The following is a 21011-nucleotide window of genomic DNA, read 5'->3' as shown; positions in this document are numbered from 1 at the left end:
GAACTTTATGGATGAACTGTGGGAAGTGTGATATGCACACTCATAATCAGGGCGTCAATAAGATCCTGATGAGGATCATGATGACCCTTTTGCACGTATAGTTTAATTACCCTGATCGTTTTTACAATGTTAAAAAAATAACGTATTAGACCGCCTTAGTTTTTATGTTATTACACTACACACATAGATAACTGATGTATGAGAAAGTAAACAGTGTTTAAGGAACTTTAAGCTCCTTATAAATAAAGCACATTAAAACACATTCAGTTAAAGGTTTAATAAAAAAGCTTCATATGAAACGACTTTAGTGAGTAAAAAAGAGAAAATGTATCTTTATTAAACTTACATAGTTGTTAATTGATGAAAACACGTCTCAGTAAAGTATTAAAAACTGAAGTTATTTGGTTTTATGACGAGTAAATGTTTCTCCTTTTTTTCCCAAACTTAGTTTCTAGTCATTGAGTTCTTCTGTGTGATGAGACTTTTATGGATTGACATGTATACAGGCCGAGTGTGTGTCATCTGTGTTTTTACTGCTTTCAGTCTTTGGACCCTGGACGGATGCTGAAAACAGAAGAAGTGAAGAGAAGATGCTCAGAGGTCTGATGACAGGGAGCTAGATCACATCTCACCTCACACTCTTGGCAGGGCTGAAGGAGTTTGGAGACAAGCGTGCAGATATTAGGATGTGTAGAAACACAGCTTGAAGGTGAAAACACAAATTAAACAATGGACAGAGTGCTTCTGCAGCTGCTCAGCTTTGCTGCTCTTCTGGCTGGTGGTAAGTCGACTTTTTATTACAATGTTGTGGTTGCACTTGTGACTTTTTTTTTTTTTTTTTGAGAAACATATTCTTACACTAACCGCCAAAAGCTAAAAGCATGAATCTGAGAACCCTTACACTGTTGCTATTTGTCTCCTCTTCTGAATAAAAACTGAAGAGTATCAACTGAATGCAAACGCTGTAATTTTAAACCTAACGCGATGAGACGAGGCAGCGGCTGAGGACAGAAATGAAATTCCTAGACCACATTAATGCTCTTAAAGAGAAATTAAGAGAACATGTCCACACGATGAGCAGAAGAAAATGTCCATATGAACTGTTAGTTTGCATACAGGTGATAAAATCATAGCTTTAAATAAAGATTCATTCAGTTTCCACAGTTTTTAAACTTTTTTTCTGTTTTTTTTTTTTTTTGCTTTACACAAACTGTTCAGTTATTACCTGTTCTTTAAAAAACAAAGATATTCAAAGTTTTGTGTATTTTACTGTTCAACACATTTTTATACTTTTTTTGTCATGAGTGCAAATCAAATCAACGGCTCATGTGGAAAAATGTCGGCAAACACACTCACAAGATTAATCCTAACTAAAATGGATGGTTTAGACTTCAGGTCAGGATGTAACTGGAACAACATGGAAAGTTCATATGTTCAGAAATATTGATTTGATTTAGTCAGTCACAGGCTGATAACAGGTTTTTTTTAATATTTAGTGTTTCTTATGCCTCTCGCTGAGAGCCGATGAGAGGATAGGATAGACACCTTATTGTCATTGTATTGAGGAACACAGTCCCATCCCCCCCCCCCCCCCCCACACACACACACACACACACACACACACAATAAATCCCTGTAGCCAGTTCAACTTTGCGTCCACATTTTCCTCTCTTTCTTCTCAACACAGAGGTGAGCAAGTCATGTGATTCAGGTTTCTGTCAAAGCTGTTAAAGTCAAACATTAGCACGGAGAAGTGACTGACGCAGCTGGACTGTGGATCTGTCATGAGACTTTTATGATTGATGGCTATTCAAGGAGCTCACTCCCCTTGTGAAATTTCACATAAACTGAGCAAACAATGGAAAAAACAACGAGAGCATTTTATCCTACTATTCTGTCCAAAACACTGAAATAAAGTTCATCAAATCATTTTCTTTCATATTTCATATTTGATGTATTTCAGTGTATGATTCCAACACGATGACGTTAAACACATCACAGAATACTGAGACACTGTTCATGAACAAACAGGAGCAGGAAGAAGAAAACACATAACACCTGTTCTCTTTCTTAAGTTACTGTTGATACAGAATCAGACGGCTAACTCGTTTACTTTTCTTTCAAATCAAATTAACGATTCCTACAGAAACAATACAATTCAATCATCTTAAAGTCAGACTGACTCAATAGATTCATACTTTCCCATGACTCTGTCTTTAGACAATCTTTAAAATTGAATTATTAATTTGATTTATTTAACCTTTATTTAACCCGGTTTGTCCAACAAACAGGCAGCAACAACAAAAAAAAGCTGAGACAGTTTTCAATGATCTGTGACACATCATTTTAACCTGTAAGATGTTTTTCTATTGCTGTGTTCTCAGCCCACTGTCAGTGTCATCAAGGCTGGAGAGAGTATGAGAATAAATGTTACTTCTTCTCGACTGATACAAAGTCGTGGCTGGAGGCTCAGTCCTTCTGTTTGAGCCAGAGAAGCAACCTGATGAGTATTCAGGACATCCATGAGAGGGTGAGATTACAAACCCACACCGTGATAACTGCCCTCATATCGTGTCATATTAATTCATAAAAGTCATCAATGCATATTTATGTCTTATTTCTAGCTGTGGATAAGGACTCAAATCGACGCAGAGATCTACTGGTTCGGTCTGAATGATCGGATTGCAGAAAGTGTTTGGGAGTGGGCGGATGGGGTTCCTTTTAATGAACACTTATCGTACGTATACAGGACACTGCTTCCACTTCATGATCAGAAAGAAGAGTCAAAACATCCGAGTTGTAGAGGATGAAAGACTGAAATGATTTGTCTGGTTTCAGATTCTGGGCACCGGGTCAGCCTGATAACTGGGGTGCTGAACCAGGCGAGGACTGTGGTCAGGTGTTAGGAGGCAGCTATGGACAGTGGAATGACGAGAACTGCGACGTCAAGAGGAAATACATCTGCAAGCACGTGAACTGTAAGGCCACCAGCTACACTCACTGTTTACCGATGTCCCATGCTCAGGTTGGATGCTCTAAATATGGAGGTCATCACCATTTTTCACAGTTTCACCAAATTTCTATGGAGCAAAAGTTAAAGACGGAAGAGATGATCGAGCTTCAGTTTTATAAATATTTTTCATGCTAAAAGAAAAAAAAAACAACGTTATTGTTTAAAGTCAAATTGAATGGACATGACCTGATGATATGGACATGTGGGTCTGAAATAAAACGTAAAGTAAAGTGTGCTTTTTTGTGGATTATCACCACCAAACTTCAACTGCCACCATCCATTTATTCTAACTCCCTGAATGTGTGTTTGAAGTATAGAAATGTTCCTCCTCGTAAAAAGCGATTTCATGGTTCTTTCCTTGGCATTTATTTTCTTTTGTTGAACAACGGTAATCAGGAAATATTGTACTGAAGTGACTCCTCAGCTACAAAGGATGATTTTTCTAGAAAAGACTTTGACGCAGACATTGTCAGCATCTATGTTCAGTGTAGTTGCTCTTCTTCTTCGCTGCCTTTTCTATTTCTACTTTTCTTGGTGTTTCTTGCCTCCCCTTACAGTTTCAGCTTTTCTACGTTTGAATGACAAATGCCACTAAGTGTCAGTCAGTGTGGAATGAAAACAAAAGATAACATAAAGCTTGCATATATTATCCACTATTGCTTTAACACACTGTTGTTATCAAAGAGGTCTCCTACATTTTCCATGTAGATACATGAGTATGTTAAGCATAAAATACTAACAATGACGGGACGAGAAAATGTTGTAAAATGTCTGTGTCACATCATTTGGTGCTGATCTAATCAAATGATTCTTCACATGTGGAACTATCTACAATTCAAACCTTTTCTTCCCCTCCATAGCGAACCCTGTCCCTCGGTGTGACTTAAACAACGGCTGGAGACAATACGGCTCCAACTGCTACAAGCTGAATGCAGACACCAGGAAGAGTTGGTCGGATGCGAGACACGACTGTGTGCAGAACGGAGGAGACCTGGTGTCCATCACTTCAGCGGCAGAGGAGCAGTACATCACAGGAGAACTGGACCCGTCGCGCTTTGACCTCTGGATTGGATTGTCCACTCTAGTGAGCGGAACAACAACGCAGAATTAAGAAGCCCACTTTCCTCTTTATTATGTAACACTGAGTTTGAATATCGTTTTCTCCAGAAATGCAACAAGATTGGATGTCAAGTTGAAGCCGGAAACACTCAGTGGGCCTGGTCTGATGCTACAGCAGTGGGTTTTTTAAACTGGGGTACAGATGAACCAACACTGTAAGATATCTTTATTTTATATTTACATTGTTTACATTTAAATCATTAGTACTTACAAGTTAAGATTTAAACCTGTGTCCTCCAACAGGGACGCTCAGGTCGGCTCGTGTTCTGCAATCATCAAAGATGCATCAGATCAATTTGGGAAATGGAAATCACACATGTGCAGACATGAGCGCCCTTACATGTGTAAACGACCACTGAACAGTGAGCCACATTTTGTTCCCATATACATGAAAATGATATATCTCTACATGTCATAACATTTAATTTGATTTCTTTTCTGTGCTCTTTCCTGCTCTTCCCTGAAATCTCCCCTCCAGCCATCTGCCCCTCCGGCTGGCTGAGCTTCTCAGGCAGCTGTTACTGGATGGTCAGTAACATCAATCTGTTGACCACCTGGCACGATGCTTTCACCAAGTGCTCAGATCAGGGGGCCCACCTGCTCATAATAAACAGGTAGGAAATAATAACACCGTGGAATTGTAGGGACTTGGGTTGGGAACCGGAGGGTCAAGTACCGGTGCTGACCAAAGTATGGAAGTTGGTGTGGTTGCTTGAGAGGTGCCAGGTCACTTCGAGAGTACTGCCTAGGTGCCCTTGTGCTGGCATTGGCAACAGCCCCCTCAATAAAGGTGCATTATCTCATGTCGGCCACTAGGGGCAGTATAACAAGCTAAAAGTACTTAATCTACATATTATGTAGACGTCTTAACCTTCTGACATTGTTTAAATACTCTTTGTGTGCAGTCAGGAGGAACAGTTCTTCATTAACGGGAAACTTCCAGACTTCCACCAAGTAGACATCCCCGACATCTGGCTTGGTTTATCAGGTATGTATACTTGCTCACAGTGGTACAAAACAAAAATGACTCTTGGGTTTTGAGAGTGCTTTTTTCACTGATTTTCTTTTTGTGATTCTGACAGATAAAGATCAAGACGGGGATTTCAGATGGGTTGATAAAACTGCGATTACTTTTTCCAACTATGGTCCTGGTTGGCCCCAAAACACTGCAAGCGTCTGGGACTGTGGACAAATCTTCACAGGTAGAATCCACGCTGTTATTTAAGACATGCACTGACACCTTTTTGTGTGTCTCATCAGTTAGTCAGGCTTTGCAAAACAAGCTCAGATCAGCTGAGTTGACTTTATCTTCCAGGGAATTATCAAGGCAAATGGGAAACAACAAACTGCTTCAAGAGACTGGGTTACATTTGTGAGATGACTGGTGGACAGAACCCCAAACCCACTGCAACTCCCGGTCAGTCAGACTTTTACTTTTTCATCCTGAAAAGCTGGATTTGTAAAAGTGAGCCCTTTAACTTGTAATAACCGAAGTTCTTTCACTTCAGATTCCCACTGTGACTCTGGGTATTTGTTGTACGGGGACTTCTGCTATCAGTTTGAGACTGAGGTTGTGAAAAGCTGGCAGGATGCAGAGTCTCACTGTGCAGGCGAGCAGGCTCACCTGGTCAGTGTTCACTCTGAGGAGGAACTGAGCTTCATTGTTGGTGAGCAGCTTGAGTTCATCTCAGTTTTACTAATAATGATTAATGAAGGTTATTGGGGAAATGATAATTGCTTTACATTTAAATGAAAACTAGATGTTCTTGTCTTTAATCTACAGCTCACATGCCGGCACAGGCCTGGATCGGTTTGAATGATATCAGTATTGAAGGCCAGTTTGTGTACTCCGATGGAACTCCTGCAGTAAGTGATGAAACCCTGAAACACATTTCATAAAATTACAAACAATTAAAAATGATTGGAAGTTTTGAAAGAAAAAAAAAAGATGTGCCCATCAGGGTAAAACAGGGTTATTTTCTGTACACAACAAAAGATTACAGTAAGAAACAAATCATTGGAAAACGTATGATGTAAATGTCTGAACATTAATGTGCAAAACCTAAATCACAAAATCTCCTAACCTAAACTATAATTGTAAACAAAAATCCTGAACTTATTGTTAGTTTGTTTTCCTCTTCATCAGAAGATTTATTCGATAGAGGTGGTATGAAATGTTTCTCAAAGGAGCAACAATTACACATAAACAGGGAACACATGCAAGACTTTTGAAATCTTTAGAAGACTGTTGGTTCCAGCCTCTGTTTTCTGGTTTGCACACTTTAACTTGCATGAACGACAAACCGGTGCCCGTAACCTTTTTTTTGTACTTCCTAAATCAAGAAGCATTGAAGCTTTTTTTTCTATTACTAAAGCTATTCAAGCTTTTAAGACATATTTAACTGAAAACATTTGTAACCACATATAACATTTTAATAATGAAGCTTGAAACTTAGTCAATGTTTTGTACCGTGATTGCTTTTGTCTCACTAAAGTTGTACAATAACATACGATACATACAATGCGATGGGATGTGATACATACGATGTGATGCAATACGATACATGCGTTATGATGCGATAGATAGAATTCTAAAAATACATTTGGATGCCAGGCAGCTCCAACATTACGTCCAAAATAAAGCAGTAACACAAAAGAGTATGACATAAACATGAAATACAAAATAAACATTAAACATATGATTATAAGTAAGTATTCAGTGGATGAGGTTTGATTCAAAGAAACTGAGCCTAAAACAGGATTGATAGAAGTGTGATAAGTTCAGTAACAGGGTAGGTTTAATATAACAGTATTGGCTCTTCAGACTCAGGCTTCACACTTGGATGCCGTCTTGATTTGACTTGTTTTGCAGTTTTTCTGTCACTTAGTGTCACAAAAAAAGGTCTACAGGAGAGTCATGCTGGTTTGTTCTTATTTGATCTCAGGACTTCCTCCTATGGGGGCCCAACCAGCCAGACAACTGGCAGAACAACGAGGACTGTGTGCACATCAGAGGGGCGGATCACTCTGAACCTGGAAAATTCAACGACGATTTCTGCACCTCCACAAAAGAATTTATCTGCAAAAAAGGTCTGATTCGTTTTCCTTCATTTAACACTCACATTCCTCTTGTGCTTTGTTCACACTGAATCTCAAGTTATTCTTCATCATGTCTCTCTAAAGCCAAGGGACAAGGACCTCCTCCTCAGCCACCAACATCTGGACCAGGTGAGCTTTACACTCAGACAACTGAATCTCACACTGATCATATGTGTGTAGTAAATCTGTATAAACGGATGTGTAAACCTTTGTGTTGTGTTTTTTTTTACAGGCTGGAATGTTAAATGTGGTTCGTGGATGGCCGACCCTTTCAACGACTACTGCTACCTGTTTAACTACCTGTCCATGAGGACTTGGGCGGAGGCTCGAGCCGACTGTCTCAACCAGGGAGGAGACCTCGTCAGTGTCACAGATCCCTTTGAACAGGCCTTCATACAAGGTGAGGGAAGTTGTTCTGGTCTACATTGATAAGTGACTAAATGTATTCTTTAGTTCTACCACTTGAGGCACTAGAGGGACTTTTAAAAAAATCTTATTGTGCCTTAAGAGATGAGCTAAAAACCCACAAAACGTGTAATTCATGCTGACCTCTGGTGGTCAGAGGGAAAGGAAAGTCGACATTTCAGCCTGGTCTTTAGTTGCTCTTTAAAAAGTCAGACATTCATGTTTATTTCACACAAGTTGTGTTTGTGTTTTTTTTCTCAGCGTTGATTAATGCTTTTTTTTTTGGTTTTCCTTTAAGGCGTGATCCAGCTGAGTCCTACAGGGATCTCTTTGTGGATGGGCGGTCATGACTCGGTCACTGAAGGCGGCTGGGAGTGGGTTGATGGTTCTCCTTTCAGATACATCCGTTGGAATGCAGGTTAATAAAACGCCAGGTGTACTCTGCATGATTTCTGAGGGAGAGAATTAAGAAACAATAGTGTAAGGAGTCACAGATTTGCCAAAATAAAAGAAAGAAAATAAATTAAACGTCCTTCCATTGCATTATATTTCCTGACAGGTAATCCAGACAACTATTACGGTGAGGACTGCCTCTCAATACTCATTAACAACGGCTACTGGAATGACGACAACTGTGAGAACAAGAGAGGATACATCTGCAAGCGGAAAGGTCCATGCTGAAACATTTTTACTTTATTACTAAGATCTGCAAACTCATGTTAAATCGTGTTAGTTACACTATATTCATGTTGTGTTTTTCAGGAGACACACCGGAGCCTCCTCCACCTCATGATGGTAACATTACAACACCTTTCAACACAACATAGAAGTTAAAGCTGATCGGTGCTATTTGCTATCTGCAACTTTCTATCTACAAAGGACACAAAACAAAGCAGAGATACATTTTTTCTTTCCCGCTGCAGGTTATATGACGGCTCTAATCTGTGATGGCTCCTCCGCTGTGCTTCACTGTCCACAAGAAAGTGTTATCAACATCCAGTCGGCCTTCTACGGGCGAAAGAGCGATGACATCTGTCCACATCTGGATGGATCGACTGGTAAATCTCATCACAGGGATCTAATTCTTCTTCTGAATACAAAAGAGATAAAGACGGAGAAATTGCATTTGGCAAATCATTTACTTCTTCTTGATAAACACTAGCAGGATGTAAACACTGTTTTACTGGTTTCTGTATATTATTGGTTATACATTTTTATATATGAGTTTGAAGTTTGAAGTTTATTTCGGAGAGAAGAAAATAAATTAATATGTACAAACAATGAAGGACATCATACAAAATAAGCTCTCAAATACGTTGTACTGTATCGATTTACACAAAAGAATATTTGCTCAATCAAAACATAATCTCTGTTTTGCAGGAAGCTGTACCGTGGAAGGTGTCCTTCCTCGCTTTAGAAAGTCATGTGACAACAAACCCTTCTGCTTCGTGTACCCCCCTGAAGTCGTCGACCCTTGTCCAGATGTTTCCAAATACATCGAGATTGTCTACACCTGTGAACAAAAAGGTTTGCTCTTCTTTTTCTTCTTTGATTCTTTGTGTTGATATAAAACCCAATCACTGCGTCTTCTGAATAAATCCCAAAATGAACTTGATGTTTTCCATCAAAGCTAAAAGCTGATGTGTACTGTTATGCTCTTTCTGCTCACAGTGTGTCTGCACGGCCTGGGCATCGAGGACAGAAACATCTCAGACTCCCAGCTCTCTGCCTCCTCCTCCATCGGTGGATTCACGCCCAGCCAAGCCCGTCTGAATGGAAATTCCTGCTGGAGACCCTCAGGGAGCGGTATGTGTGAACCCAGATTTTACACTTACACGATTTTATCTTTAAGCTCCTGTGAGGGATTTTTGTTTTGTGCCGATATTGGCGCCACCTGAAGAGATTAGAGGGATAATTGTAGTTGTGTAAGCAGTGTTTTTTAAACAAAAATCTCACCCTGCTTCATTTTAAACGTTAAACGTATCACTCGTTGAGAATATTTACTTTGGAAGATCTAAAAAAAACGTCTGTTTCTGCACCGTGAAGTTATTCACATCTTCTGAAAACAGCAGCGGTGTCAGACAATAAAAATGACTCAATAAAAAGAGTCCATCTTTATGGCCTCGTTTGCTTTTGATGACTCAACATTTTCCACAGTATGTTTTTTACATCCAGCATACTAAAAGTCCTCACAGGAGTTTTAACTGATACATTTGGGTGAAGAGATCATTGTTAAGTTGTTGAACTGGCATCGTAATATTAGCCTCATACTGTATTTAATATCTTCTCCTCCTCCAGCAACTTCAAGCTGGATCCAGGTTAACTTGGGCCAGACCAGAAAAATAACAGGAATAGTGATCCAGGGTTGTCCTCAATATGACTACTGGGTCACCAAATTTAAGATCCAGCACAGTATGGACGGCACAACCTGGACTGACCACACTCCTGACGGACCGGTGAGTTAGCAGAAACAGCCACTAATCCAAACTGTGATTACCAAGAACAGATTATCACACTGGATGTCTTTTATTTTTATAGTTTTTCCCGGGCGCAACAGACAGAAATACTCCTGAGACTCAGCTGCTGGGTACGCCTATGTCAGCTCAATATGTGCGCATCCTCCCACTGGAGTTCAGCGGTCAGGCAGGCCTTCGCTTTGACGTCTTAGGATGCACACCGGACTGTAAGGAAAAACACTAAAACCACACAGATTACCATTTAAATATCTGTTTAAATCTGCTGTAATACTTTCTTAATTATAGTCATTAATGAAAACTTGTTGTTTGGCAGATGCAATCTCATGCGCCAGTTGGCCAAACTTCAACTTTGCCAATGACAAAATGACGTGAGTGGAGCACTGAATAATATTATTTAAATACAGTGATGCATTGTGTAGTAACGTTTGTATTCTGTTTGTGACACACTATGCTGTCTTTTGTTATTACCATGCACACTCATGTGGTTGTTTCTCATGTGTCTCTCAGAGTCCACTGTCCAGCCCGCTGTGCCAATTCTTATTACAGGTTGTATGGCACTTCAACATATCGTGGGGTGGGTGAACACTTCATCCTTTCTGTAACACAACTTTTGACAATGTGGAAGACGGATTTTCAAAAACAACAACAGAATTGATCATCTTCTCTGTGCTCTGTCGTTCACAGGACTCAAACATCTGTGCTGCAGCCATCCACGCTGGAGTGATCTTAAATGAAGTCGGAGGAGATTGCACTCTGTTGAAGCAGGAAGGACAGAACTTCTACCCCGGCTCCACCAGGAACGGCATCACTTCCTTACAGTAAGAAGCAGTTTTATTTTAGAAGCCAAATGATTTGCCTTTGATAGGCCCAATGCTAATCCTCACACTCACACTTAAGGACTTTGGAGGTGTGAGTAAGTGTGAGAAGGACACTTTCCACAGGTCCATAGTTCTGCAGGACTTGCCCAGTTCATAGTTTGCTAAAATGTCAAAAGTCTTTATGGTGGAGATTGGGGTTGGGCCTTTGTGCGGTGAAACCAAACTTGAAAGCTTATTCAAAGCTACTATTTTTCATCAGATATGATGGAAACTATGCTGTGTCCTACACGTTTGCTGATGGAGGTGAGTCGAGACTCCTTTAAAGTCTCTTTAAATGAATGTCTTAAGAGCAGACTGATATCTCGTTCAAATATGTCTTATCATCCACAATAACCGACTCTTGAGTCCATCCCTCTCTCCTGCAGAGCTGAGGTGTTCAGGGCCCGACTGGTACGAGTTTGGAGAGTTCTGCTACAAACCTTTTGAAGACAAGAAGACATGGAGAGACGCCCAGAGCACCTGCAGGAGCATGGGTGCTGAACTCGTATCTATCCGCTCGATGACGGAGCAGAGCTGGTTGGAAAGCTACTTGTACTTGGGTATGGATCTAAAAAAAAAAAATAGGAAGTGAAAGCTTCTATGTTAAACATGTAAACACAGCCAGCTTCATTTGAATATTGATCAGATATTACATGATTATAAATCAGTTCTGAAGAGAAAAGAAGAAAAAGGTGAAAGACAGAGAAGAAAGAACATGAAAAATGTACAAAATACAGCCCTTATAGATCAATCAAATCACACCTCATCCACCTTTTCCTTGCTTTGTTTCACAGCCACCAGTGACGTGTGGACCGGTCTGAATGACCTAGTTGTACCTGGAATGTTCACCTGGTCAGACGAACACATGGTGACCTTCACCTACTGGGCTCCAGGAGAACCAAACAACCACGACGGGTTCAGTGAAGACTGTGTGGAGATGTTGTATCAGGTGAGAGGGATGAGATAGTTATTAAAGTGTAACACGCTTGGAAACTCAAGCAGTAACTTGGTGGTCCATCTTTGTTTCAGTCTGGTCGATGGAACGACGTATCGTGCTCAGAACTCAACACCTACATCTGCAAAATGCCCAAAGCTCATTACCCAGTGCCCTCTGTGAAGCCGACTGTATACGGATGCCCTCAGGTAGGACATTTTCTTTTTCTGCCCCCTCCTTGTGTAGATAAACGTTATAATAGCTTTCACTAAAAGCTTCATTGCATGATGTGCGATTAGAAATCACTGCTCACCTCTGTAATACGTGTCAGGGCTGGGACGCCTACGGCTACGCCTGCTACTGGATGGAGGAGACTGGCAGGAGCTGGTCTGACGCTAAGGACTTCTGTAAAGCGCAGGGCGGCTTCCTGCTGCACATCGGAGACATGTGAGTCACACTGGAAGAAAAAGATATCCAAATATCACAAGTGTCAACCTGCAAAAGAAATCGTCAATCAACAGATTGTGGAGATTTGCCTTGAACCTCTTCAAGTGTTTTCCCTCTGTAAAACCTCTTTGCATGATTTATAATAACGAAACAACAACTCCTCTAACTTGACCCACTTTTTAGTTTGAATATCCAAAACTGAAACAATGTACATGTATGTGTCTGAAATAGTAAAAACAGCATAACACACCCCCTTAAAAACTCAGGCAGAACTACTCTGAAGGACAGCCATGTCTGCACTGATTGGGTCTGGACTAGGACGTCAACTAATATTGTTTTTATTATTGTTGAATTTGCACTACATTTTTGATAGAAAATATTTAAAATAATTATTCTATTTTCAAAACAGTTGGCATACACAAAGATCAAGAACATGTTCATATTATAAGCATGTTTACGTTTTCATTCATTGCATTACCTTAAAGCACCCCTTAAGGAACACCTCATGTTACAGGTTTGATAGTTTGAGTCTTTTGGTAACGAGTCTTGACTTTTACTGTTCCAGTTATTAATAAATGTTATCGTGATGTTACAGTTCTGATGCTCTCTGAGAAATCTATGTGACAAATATTTGAGGCATGACTTAGAATAGCTAATAGGGTGCATCAGTAATGGTTTTAGATGAATCATCTTGAAATCTCTCTCACTGTCGGAGTTTCTAATTCACTGGTGTATCCGTGTTTCACTGCAGATACGAGCAGGCACATTTTACAGTGGCACTGACGGGGAAGACCGGTATGTGGTGGATCGGCCTGCGTGCTGGAGGACAAGATGGAGGGGTGGACTACGAGTGGGACAATGGCTCACCTCTGACCTTCACTCACTGGGACAGAGAGCAGCCAGGTACGGGGCCGAACATCCACAACCAGCTGGACCGGATGATAAAGACCCATCACATAACGCCAATGTACCTTTTGACTTTTAGATAACGGGGATGGTACGTGTGTGGCCATGACAACCGGTGCTGTTGGAGGTTTCTGGGATGACAAGCAGTGCTTAGAGAAATACTCCTTCGTCTGCGAGAAACCCAGACCCGACATCACTCCACCCACGAAGCCCCCGACTCCCCCTCCTGCAGAGGGCTGTGCTGACAGCTGGACGGCTCTGCCTGCGTTCAGACACTGTTACAGGGTACTTCAATAAAACAAATTAAATGATAATGGTCAGCGGGGTAAAGTGCTGGTTTATTTATTATTGTCTCATTCATTGCAGCTCTTCCATGATGTGAAATGGTCTCAAAAGAAAAGCTGGGGAGCAGCCAATGAGGACTGCGTCTCCAGAGGAGCTATCCTGGTCAGCATCCACAGTCAGGCGGAGGAAGAGTTTTTATCTGTGTACAGTAAAGGCACCAGCAAGTGGATCGGCCTCAAACACAACCCCACAGAAGGAGGTCAGTAAAATGTGTGTTTTATAGCATGGACCCCGGTGAATCATTCGTTAGTCCCTTTTTCAGTTAAGCTCATTAATGAGCAAAAAATAGAGGAGGAACGGAAAACCAGGAGGCCCCCATTGTACCGATAACTGTAGACATGTTGAAACTGTCTGGAGTGGCACGTGTACAATGTGCACAGTGTGCATGCGTCTGTGACTGTAGGAGTGAGTGTGTGTGTACTGTAGCACGGAGAAGTTAAATGTTTTACATTTGTAATTACTGTTTTTATGTTGTTTTCGATGTATTGTCCATGCAGTGATTTCCCAGCATCCTAGACAAATTTCTCCCGAGGGAGACGAATAAAGAAACCTTGACCTTGACCTTGAAGGCTGACACAATGAAGAATACACCCCCTTATTTTAATCCCGAAGGCTATTCCTGGAGCGATGGCACTCCGCTGTCCCACACAAACTGGGGTCCCGGGGAGCCGAACAACCACGAGGGACGCGAAGAGTGTGTGGAGATGGTGAGCACCACCAACGGTACCTTCTCCTGGTGGAACGATCTCAACTGTGACGCTCACCAAGACTGGATCTGCATGATCGCAAAAGGAAAGAAACCTATCCTGCCCCCAATTCCCCCACCTCCTGTCCCAGGTAGAGCATCCCAAGCCAGCTTTTTTTGTTTGGATTTGTTATACAGCAAAGAGGTCAACCTTTTTTTTCCACTTATATTCAACTTACATTTTTGAGACAGTAAAATTTCTCATAAATGTTTAATATCAGCTGATTAGTCAGGCTAGAGCTCATGTGAAGAGTTTTAACCAGTAATGAAACGGGCTCGAATAAATACTGATGCCTCTTTGTAAGCTAAAAAAGCAAGAGACCATCGGCAGAGAGACTGACTTTTCCCAAGCTGTGATATAAAATACCTGTAACCACTGTCACATGGTAGACCTCAAAGTGATTACTAGCATGTTGCATCGTTAAACTTTTCCATAAGAATGATTACTGATAGAGTCAGCCGTTAAAGGACACAGGATTAAAAAATACATTTGAAAATACAGTGATTACACATTTAAAACATGAAGTAAATTCAAAATCGGCTGAGCACGCACAGTTAAAACATGATTTCCTTAATGTTTGTTTTGCTTGTCTCCGCCCTCAGCTCCCGATTGCGGTTCAAATCCCGGCTGGAGAAAGAACAAGGACATCTGCTACTACTACAACGACACTGACGTGGTGGACTTCCACACGGCCATGAGACGCTGCTACGCTGAGAAGGCCTCACTCGTCTCCATCCTCAGCAAAGAGGAACAGGCGTACGTTAACAGCATGGTACGTATATATATAATCTTTACAGTGGAACACGTTGTAAGGTGTAACAGTGAAATATGTTTGTTACTTGCTGTTTTGCTGTCGTAGGTGGGAACAGGTGAGGTTTCTGCGTCGTGGATTGGGATGAGGATGTTTGGCACTGCAGGTGGACAATACATGTAAGTGTATTTCTCAGTGATAGGAGAATGACTGACAGGGAAAATCTCCTCGATATCAGATATCATGATTTTTATAATTATATACAGCTTACTTTTAATTTTTTGTCGCATTCAGAGTGTTTGACAAACAGTAGTAAGGATGTCATTAGAGACAAATCATGCTAAACATAAAACAAATAATGAAACCACTTTGAGGAAATTAAAGACATATACAGAACAGAAACTGTGGGACCCACATTTACATTAAACCTTTGGATTTGATTGATTTCATTTCTACACAACGTTTAAATCTCTTATGAAAGTCTGATGCGCTGATTCAGGTAGAAAGGTAACGTGTGCAGTACTGTTCAGATCGCTGCAGAATGTAAAACAGCACATTGTTATGATATGAAAACAGAAGCTTTCTCAGACGATTTCTCTTTTCCTCTGTGCAGGTGGGTGGACTTCTCCCCGTTGACATACACTCACTGGGGTCCGGGTGAGCCCAACAACGCGAATGGGGAGGAACAGTGTGTGCAGATGAACAGACATCAGGGTACTGGCACTCCTCTCAGATAACAATTAAGTCAAAATGCTGTAGATCCTTTTTTTTTTTTCATTGTGCATGTTGAACGTACATCCCCGTTGATGATGTCAACAACGATCTCCTGCTTGTTAAGGTGGATGGAACGATGCCAACTGCGGTCGCGCTGGAGCAGGTTACGTTTGTAAGAAGTACCCCGGGGACATCCACACCCCTCCTCCACCCACACAGCCGTGGGAGGGCAACTGCCCCGCAGGTCAGATTTAGTTTTTAAAATACAAAAATGATTCCATCACAGCGAATTAAAACTGTAATATAGCATCTTTAATATTCACCATCCTGTTTGAAATACAAATGTGTACTGTCTGCAGCTCCTGTGAGGGATTATGTATCAGACTAAAATGAATCATGAGGATTCCTTATGACCTACAAAAACAAGCAACACCATTAGGAAGAAGATTATTTCTATTTAGTCATTTTTAATGTCAGTCTCTACTGTTGCAGGATCAGTGTTTTTTACATTTTTGACAGTAAAGATTTCCATCAGAAGACTAGACTTACACATGTACAGAACCAGACGAGTAAAGAGAAAATATTTACCACTTTGTCCACAGGGGGGCGCCGTCATTAACAAATGGAAAGTTCCTTCCATTAGCTTTTAAAGAATCCATAACAGCTTTGGGTTGGGACTTTTCTGCCTCGGTCAATTTTGCTGATACTGCACTGAACAGCTGTTTCATCCAATGATTTTCTTTTAAATGAAGCGATATATTTTCTTAGTCTGTGTCTTACATCTTCAAAAGGAAAGTCAGAAAGTATGGAGAAATAAACTGAGCTCTTTTAGTTTTGCTCTTTTGAATGGGATCTGTTAAACGTGAAAGAGTCACCATTCTTACTCTTTGAAACATTATCTGAAATACAAACAAAGTGTAAACTGTTTCTCTCAGAGTTTGAATAGAATAAACCTTAATGTCATTAGACAAAGAACAACAAAACTTTTGAGTGGCATCTCTGCAATATGAGCAACAATAAAACAATTAAAACAGAAATAAGTCAAATGTGTTAAAACATTTGAATAGCAGCACAAGAGTTAATCCATGTTACACAAGTTATGAGGCTCTAGTATGAAGTCTAAAAACTGACTCTGCTTTTTGATGTGTGATCTACAGTAAACTGAAAATTAAAATCTTAATGTCTTATTGATACTTTATGCAGCTATTAGCTTTTTATTCACATATAATATGTGTTCACAGCCTTTAGAGAGTAACCAGAGTACATGGTGATTTAAAACAAAATCATTTTCTTTTTTGGTCAAGAGATTTTTGTATAACATTGACAACAAAGAGGCACTTTATTGTGTCTTAGTGTGTAATTCCTGTGTGTTATGCTACAAAGTAACAGGCACCTGTTAACCTTTCTAAAAGAGACACTGTGTAACATTATTGCTTCATAATGAATTTGCGTGTGTACAAATACATGTGTGACCTGTTTCAAACTCTTACTCTCTCCTCACTCAGGTTGGATTCGTTTCAACAACAAGTGCTTCATGTTCAAAGGGAAGAAAGGAGAAATCAAAGCCAACTGGTCTTACGCTCGGAGTTGGTGCAAAGACCAAGGAGGAGACCTGGCCGTTATTGATAACCAGTACGAGAACGGTGAGCTAATTCTAGGAGAATTAAACATCCAAGTGGCTCCAGGCAAAAGAGACTGCTTTTTTATTTTATTTGGATCCTCTCCTCTCCTCTAGACTTTGTGTCCAGTTACCTGAGAGACCTGGAGCTCCCTACGTGGATCGGCATGTCAGATCTGTTGGTGGAGAATCAGTATGCGTGGAGTGACGGGGTCAGCCCTGTGCTCTACACAAACTGGAACGACAAGGAGCCAAACAACGCAGGAGGAGCAGTGAGGAGACTTCCCCTTGTGTTTACACTGTGTTTCAAAATCTCATGTTCATGCTCAGAAAGCTTGAAGCTCTCCTCGTCTCCCTCGACAGGAGCACTGCGTGGCGTTGGCTCATAACCACCTGGTGAGCGGCAAGTGGAACGATGACGCCTGCCATAAGGATCACAGCTTCGTCTGCTCCAGGAAGAAATGTCAGTAACCAATCCCAGCTGTCTTCTTTATGCTAAAATAACACTAATTACAGGAACTGGTGGAAACATATAGCAGGTCAACCTCTGTTGTGATCTTGCTTTTAAGATATTTTTTTCTATCTGCGTCCATATCAGCCAGCAGCATCGACCCTCCACCCCCAACCAAGAACCCGTGCCCGGCCGGCTACATCTCCTGGTACATGAACTGCTACAAGCTGGTGGAGGAGAAGGCGACCTGGGAGGCAGCTCAGACGGCCTGTGCTCAGCAGGGGGGAAACCTGGCCAGTATCGACATGAGCTACGACCAGGCCTTCGTCGCTGGAGTCGTCCTGAAGGGCAAAGAAGACGCCTGGATCGGACTCAAGCGCAAGGTTCTGTCATGGGGATGATTTCACCTCTTTTGGCTTTGAAGAGATACTGAAATAAAAATCATGTGAGAAGTCAGAAGGAACTGTTACCTAATGGTCTTCTTGGTTTATGCAGGTCATAAAGAGGCACCAGTATTAATTTCAGTCTAATTCATTACCAGTTAAAAAGTCGTTTAAAAGGAGCTTAAATCAATGCTAAGACGTAGTGTAGTAAATATAAAGAGTAGCAGAAAATCCAAGATTTCTAGTGATTTAACCAAAACAAGGCAAAAATCAACGACTTAGTTTTTATGATTAAAATATATATTCTCACTTACCTCTACTTTTTTTGTGAACAGGTGAAACAACTTCTTTTATAGAAGGCCCAGTTTTATTTTTGCATTTCAACGCACATAATTATTTTGACCTCCTTTACGTGAAGCTTCAAGAGATTTGAGATTGATTCTACCAAAACTATGAATGCGGATCGACTACACGAAGGTGCTAACACATCTCACGCTTCCTCGGTGCTGCAGGAGGACGGCTCCTACACGTGGACGGACGGCTGGCCCGTGTTCTTCACTCAGTGGGGGCCGGGTGAGCCCAGCAACATAAAAGACGAGGGCTGCGTCAGCATGCACGGTTCGCGCGCCTTCCACGGGACCTGGAACGACACCCAGTGCGACCTAGCTAAACCTTACATCTGCAAGATCTCCTCAGGTATCGTAACACAGTATGAATCCTGATTCTGAAGTCTTTTATTTTAGGCCCTCTGCTGCACAGACACGCCTAATTTAGTCTTTCTAATTTCAGTCTGAGTTGTTGCTGACTATGCATTTTATCATCTCGCAGAGAAACCTCCGCCGACTCCAGCCCCTGGTGACGGAAGGTGTCTGCCATTCTGGATGCCCTACGGCCGCTACTGTTACGGCGTGTACGACGGTCAACAGGGTTTCTCTTGGCCGGATTCCCGACACTACTGCCAGTCCATCAAGGCAGAGCTGGTGTCTATCCACAGCAGGGCGGAGGTCGAGTTCATCAGGAACCTCAACTACACCAATAATCACAACGTCTGGATCGGCCTCACCCGGGACAACAACTGTGAGCGTACAAACGTGTAACCAAATAACCGTGTTCAAAATGTTGGAATCACTGGTTTTTTTATGACCCGCCTAGAGGTGGCCAACACACAACATAGAAGCCCATCCCCTATATATGGTTTGTGGTTTAACAAAACAAATGATTTATTTACAGAAGTTATGTTATTTTACATCAGCACAGGAAGGAAACTGAATAAACATCAGGGTGAATAAATGCCGTTATCCCTTTAGAGACACAATTACAGTCTTTAGATATGGGACAGACATCCAACATAATCAGCTGTCAGAGCTGGAGGTCATTCCTCCGATCACCCTCACGGTGGAGGAGCTCACCTGTTTAGTAATTTGAATACCGTGCGCCTCAAACTTTGTCCGTACTCAACCTTGTATGCTTACTTCCAGTTGGCTGGGGCTGGACGGACAGGACGTCTCTTGGCTTCCTCAACTGGGCTCCCGGTGAGCCGAACGCAGCGTTTCACCCGGGAGAAGTGGCTGAAGAGAACTGTGTCGAGATGTACGCGGACGGACGCTGGAATGACAACAACTGCCTCAACAAGAGAGGCTTCGTATGCCGACACCGCCAGTGTAAGGATCACTCACTCATACATATGCACTCCACTTACAAGTGTGAATATTATATTTGCCCAATCGAAGTACAAGATAATAAAATGAATTGTGTGCCCTTTCACTCTTTGCTTACAAAGTTAGGAGACCAATCATTAAGACAATAATGCTGAGGGCTCACATCTATTGACCCAAGTCTCCCGCACAGTGAGGACAGCTTATCAAACACTCGTATCAAATTAAGTACTTTGAGTCGTCAGATACCTAAAGAAAAACCAACAAGTAGTCTCAATGCTTCCTTGTAATTATTATTTGATAGAATCTTTGATGCTCATTTCTGCAGTTTCAGTGAAAAAGAAAAGGTTGTTTAAACAAGAAAAAACATTTATCACGCTGTGCAGCCAATAATGTCTCTAATCGTAATGTCATTTCAGACTATACAACAGATGATGGCGGTAATCCAGTTTTCCCCACTGATGGTCCTGGTGGCAGCAGTAAGTCTAATCAATCTCCAAATACAATGTCCTTTGTAACAACGTTCCTGGGGCAGAGAAAATGTATACTACTCACTTTGGAAGTCTCTACCTTTTCCTTTCCTCCAGCGCCAAGAGCTCAACAAGAGATTCAGTTTAGCATGCAATGACCCGCGCTGAAAAAACAAACAAAAAAACATTTGCTGTTTCTTTTGCACAGATGGAGGGGTGATAGCCGGCGCCATCATTGCAGCCGTTGTGATTGTCACCTTGATATTTGGACTGCTGTTCTATGTGTTCAGAATCCGGGGTTACAAACTCAGCAGCCTGAGTCTGCCAACAAGAACAACCAGTCGTGTTGATGTGGTAAGTTACTGACTGGTGTAGACATATCGTTCCACATTTATGGGAGTGTAAACACTAAAAGGTGCATTATTGTTTTTTTTTTTTCCTCTTTCAGCCCGCTTTCACCAACCCAAACTTCGGAGGAGAATCAGACACATAGAGCATCACTCAAGTTTTGTACAGTCTTTAAAGATCTCTGTTGTATATACTGTGATACATTAAACGTTAATTTCATCATGTTTACAGAAAGGTGTAATACGTGTCCTTTTAGAAATGTTGTGACTGTTC

General features: G+C 41.4%; 1 protein-coding gene across 1 annotated transcript; it reads left to right on the top strand.

Annotated features, from left to right (window-relative positions):
- The first annotated feature begins 712 nt into the window (after positions 1-712).
- Positions 713-20911, top strand: LOC132991792 (macrophage mannose receptor 1). Its single transcript, XM_061060677.1, has 50 exons — positions 713-781; positions 2385-2530; positions 2625-2737; positions 2839-2978; positions 3874-4097; positions 4181-4287; positions 4376-4494; positions 4611-4746; positions 5038-5120; positions 5215-5334; positions 5448-5549; positions 5641-5799; positions 5916-5998; positions 7078-7222; positions 7316-7360; positions 7464-7631; positions 7935-8054; positions 8196-8306; positions 8399-8431; positions 8560-8694; positions 9017-9163; positions 9308-9442; positions 9935-10092; positions 10175-10319; positions 10427-10481; positions 10621-10687; positions 10798-10931; positions 11191-11234; positions 11357-11530; positions 11765-11919; positions 12000-12113; positions 12236-12351; positions 13103-13254; positions 13337-13542; positions 13624-13801; positions 14215-14439; positions 14951-15120; positions 15208-15278; positions 15713-15813; positions 15938-16057; positions 17319-17456; positions 17549-17703; positions 17795-17894; positions 18030-18265; positions 18778-18961; positions 19094-19342; positions 19744-19926; positions 20340-20399; positions 20599-20744; positions 20839-20911. Exons 1-50 carry the CDS (start codon positions 730-732, stop codon positions 20881-20883), a joined length of 6504 nt encoding a protein of 2167 aa, XP_060916660.1. The 5' UTR covers positions 713-729; the 3' UTR covers positions 20884-20911.
- Positions 20912-21011: the final 100 nt, after the last annotated feature.

Source organism: Labrus mixtus, chromosome 17, assembly GCF_963584025.1.
Source record: "Labrus mixtus chromosome 17, fLabMix1.1, whole genome shotgun sequence".
NCBI classification, from domain to species: Eukaryota; Metazoa; Chordata; class Actinopteri; order Labriformes; family Labridae; genus Labrus; species Labrus mixtus.
The sequence above is the reverse complement of the archived record's forward strand: the minus strand, read 5'-3'. Positions and strand labels throughout refer to the sequence as shown.

What these genes read in the sequence shown, in the direction of transcription:
- LOC132991792 (XM_061060677.1), top strand. Translation starts at nt 730, where the DNA reads ATGGACAGAGTGCTTCTGCAGCTGCTCAGCTTTGCTGCTCTTCTGGCT. An exon ending in CTGTGGACAAATCTTCACAG is followed by an intron (nt 5,335 to 5,447) that starts GTAGAATCCACG and finishes TTTATCTTCCAG; the next exon opens with GGAATTATCAAGGCAAATGG. An exon ending in ATACATCTGCAAGCGGAAAG is followed by an intron (nt 8,307 to 8,398) that starts GTCCATGCTGAA and finishes TGTGTTTTTCAG; the next exon opens with GAGACACACCGGAGCCTCCT.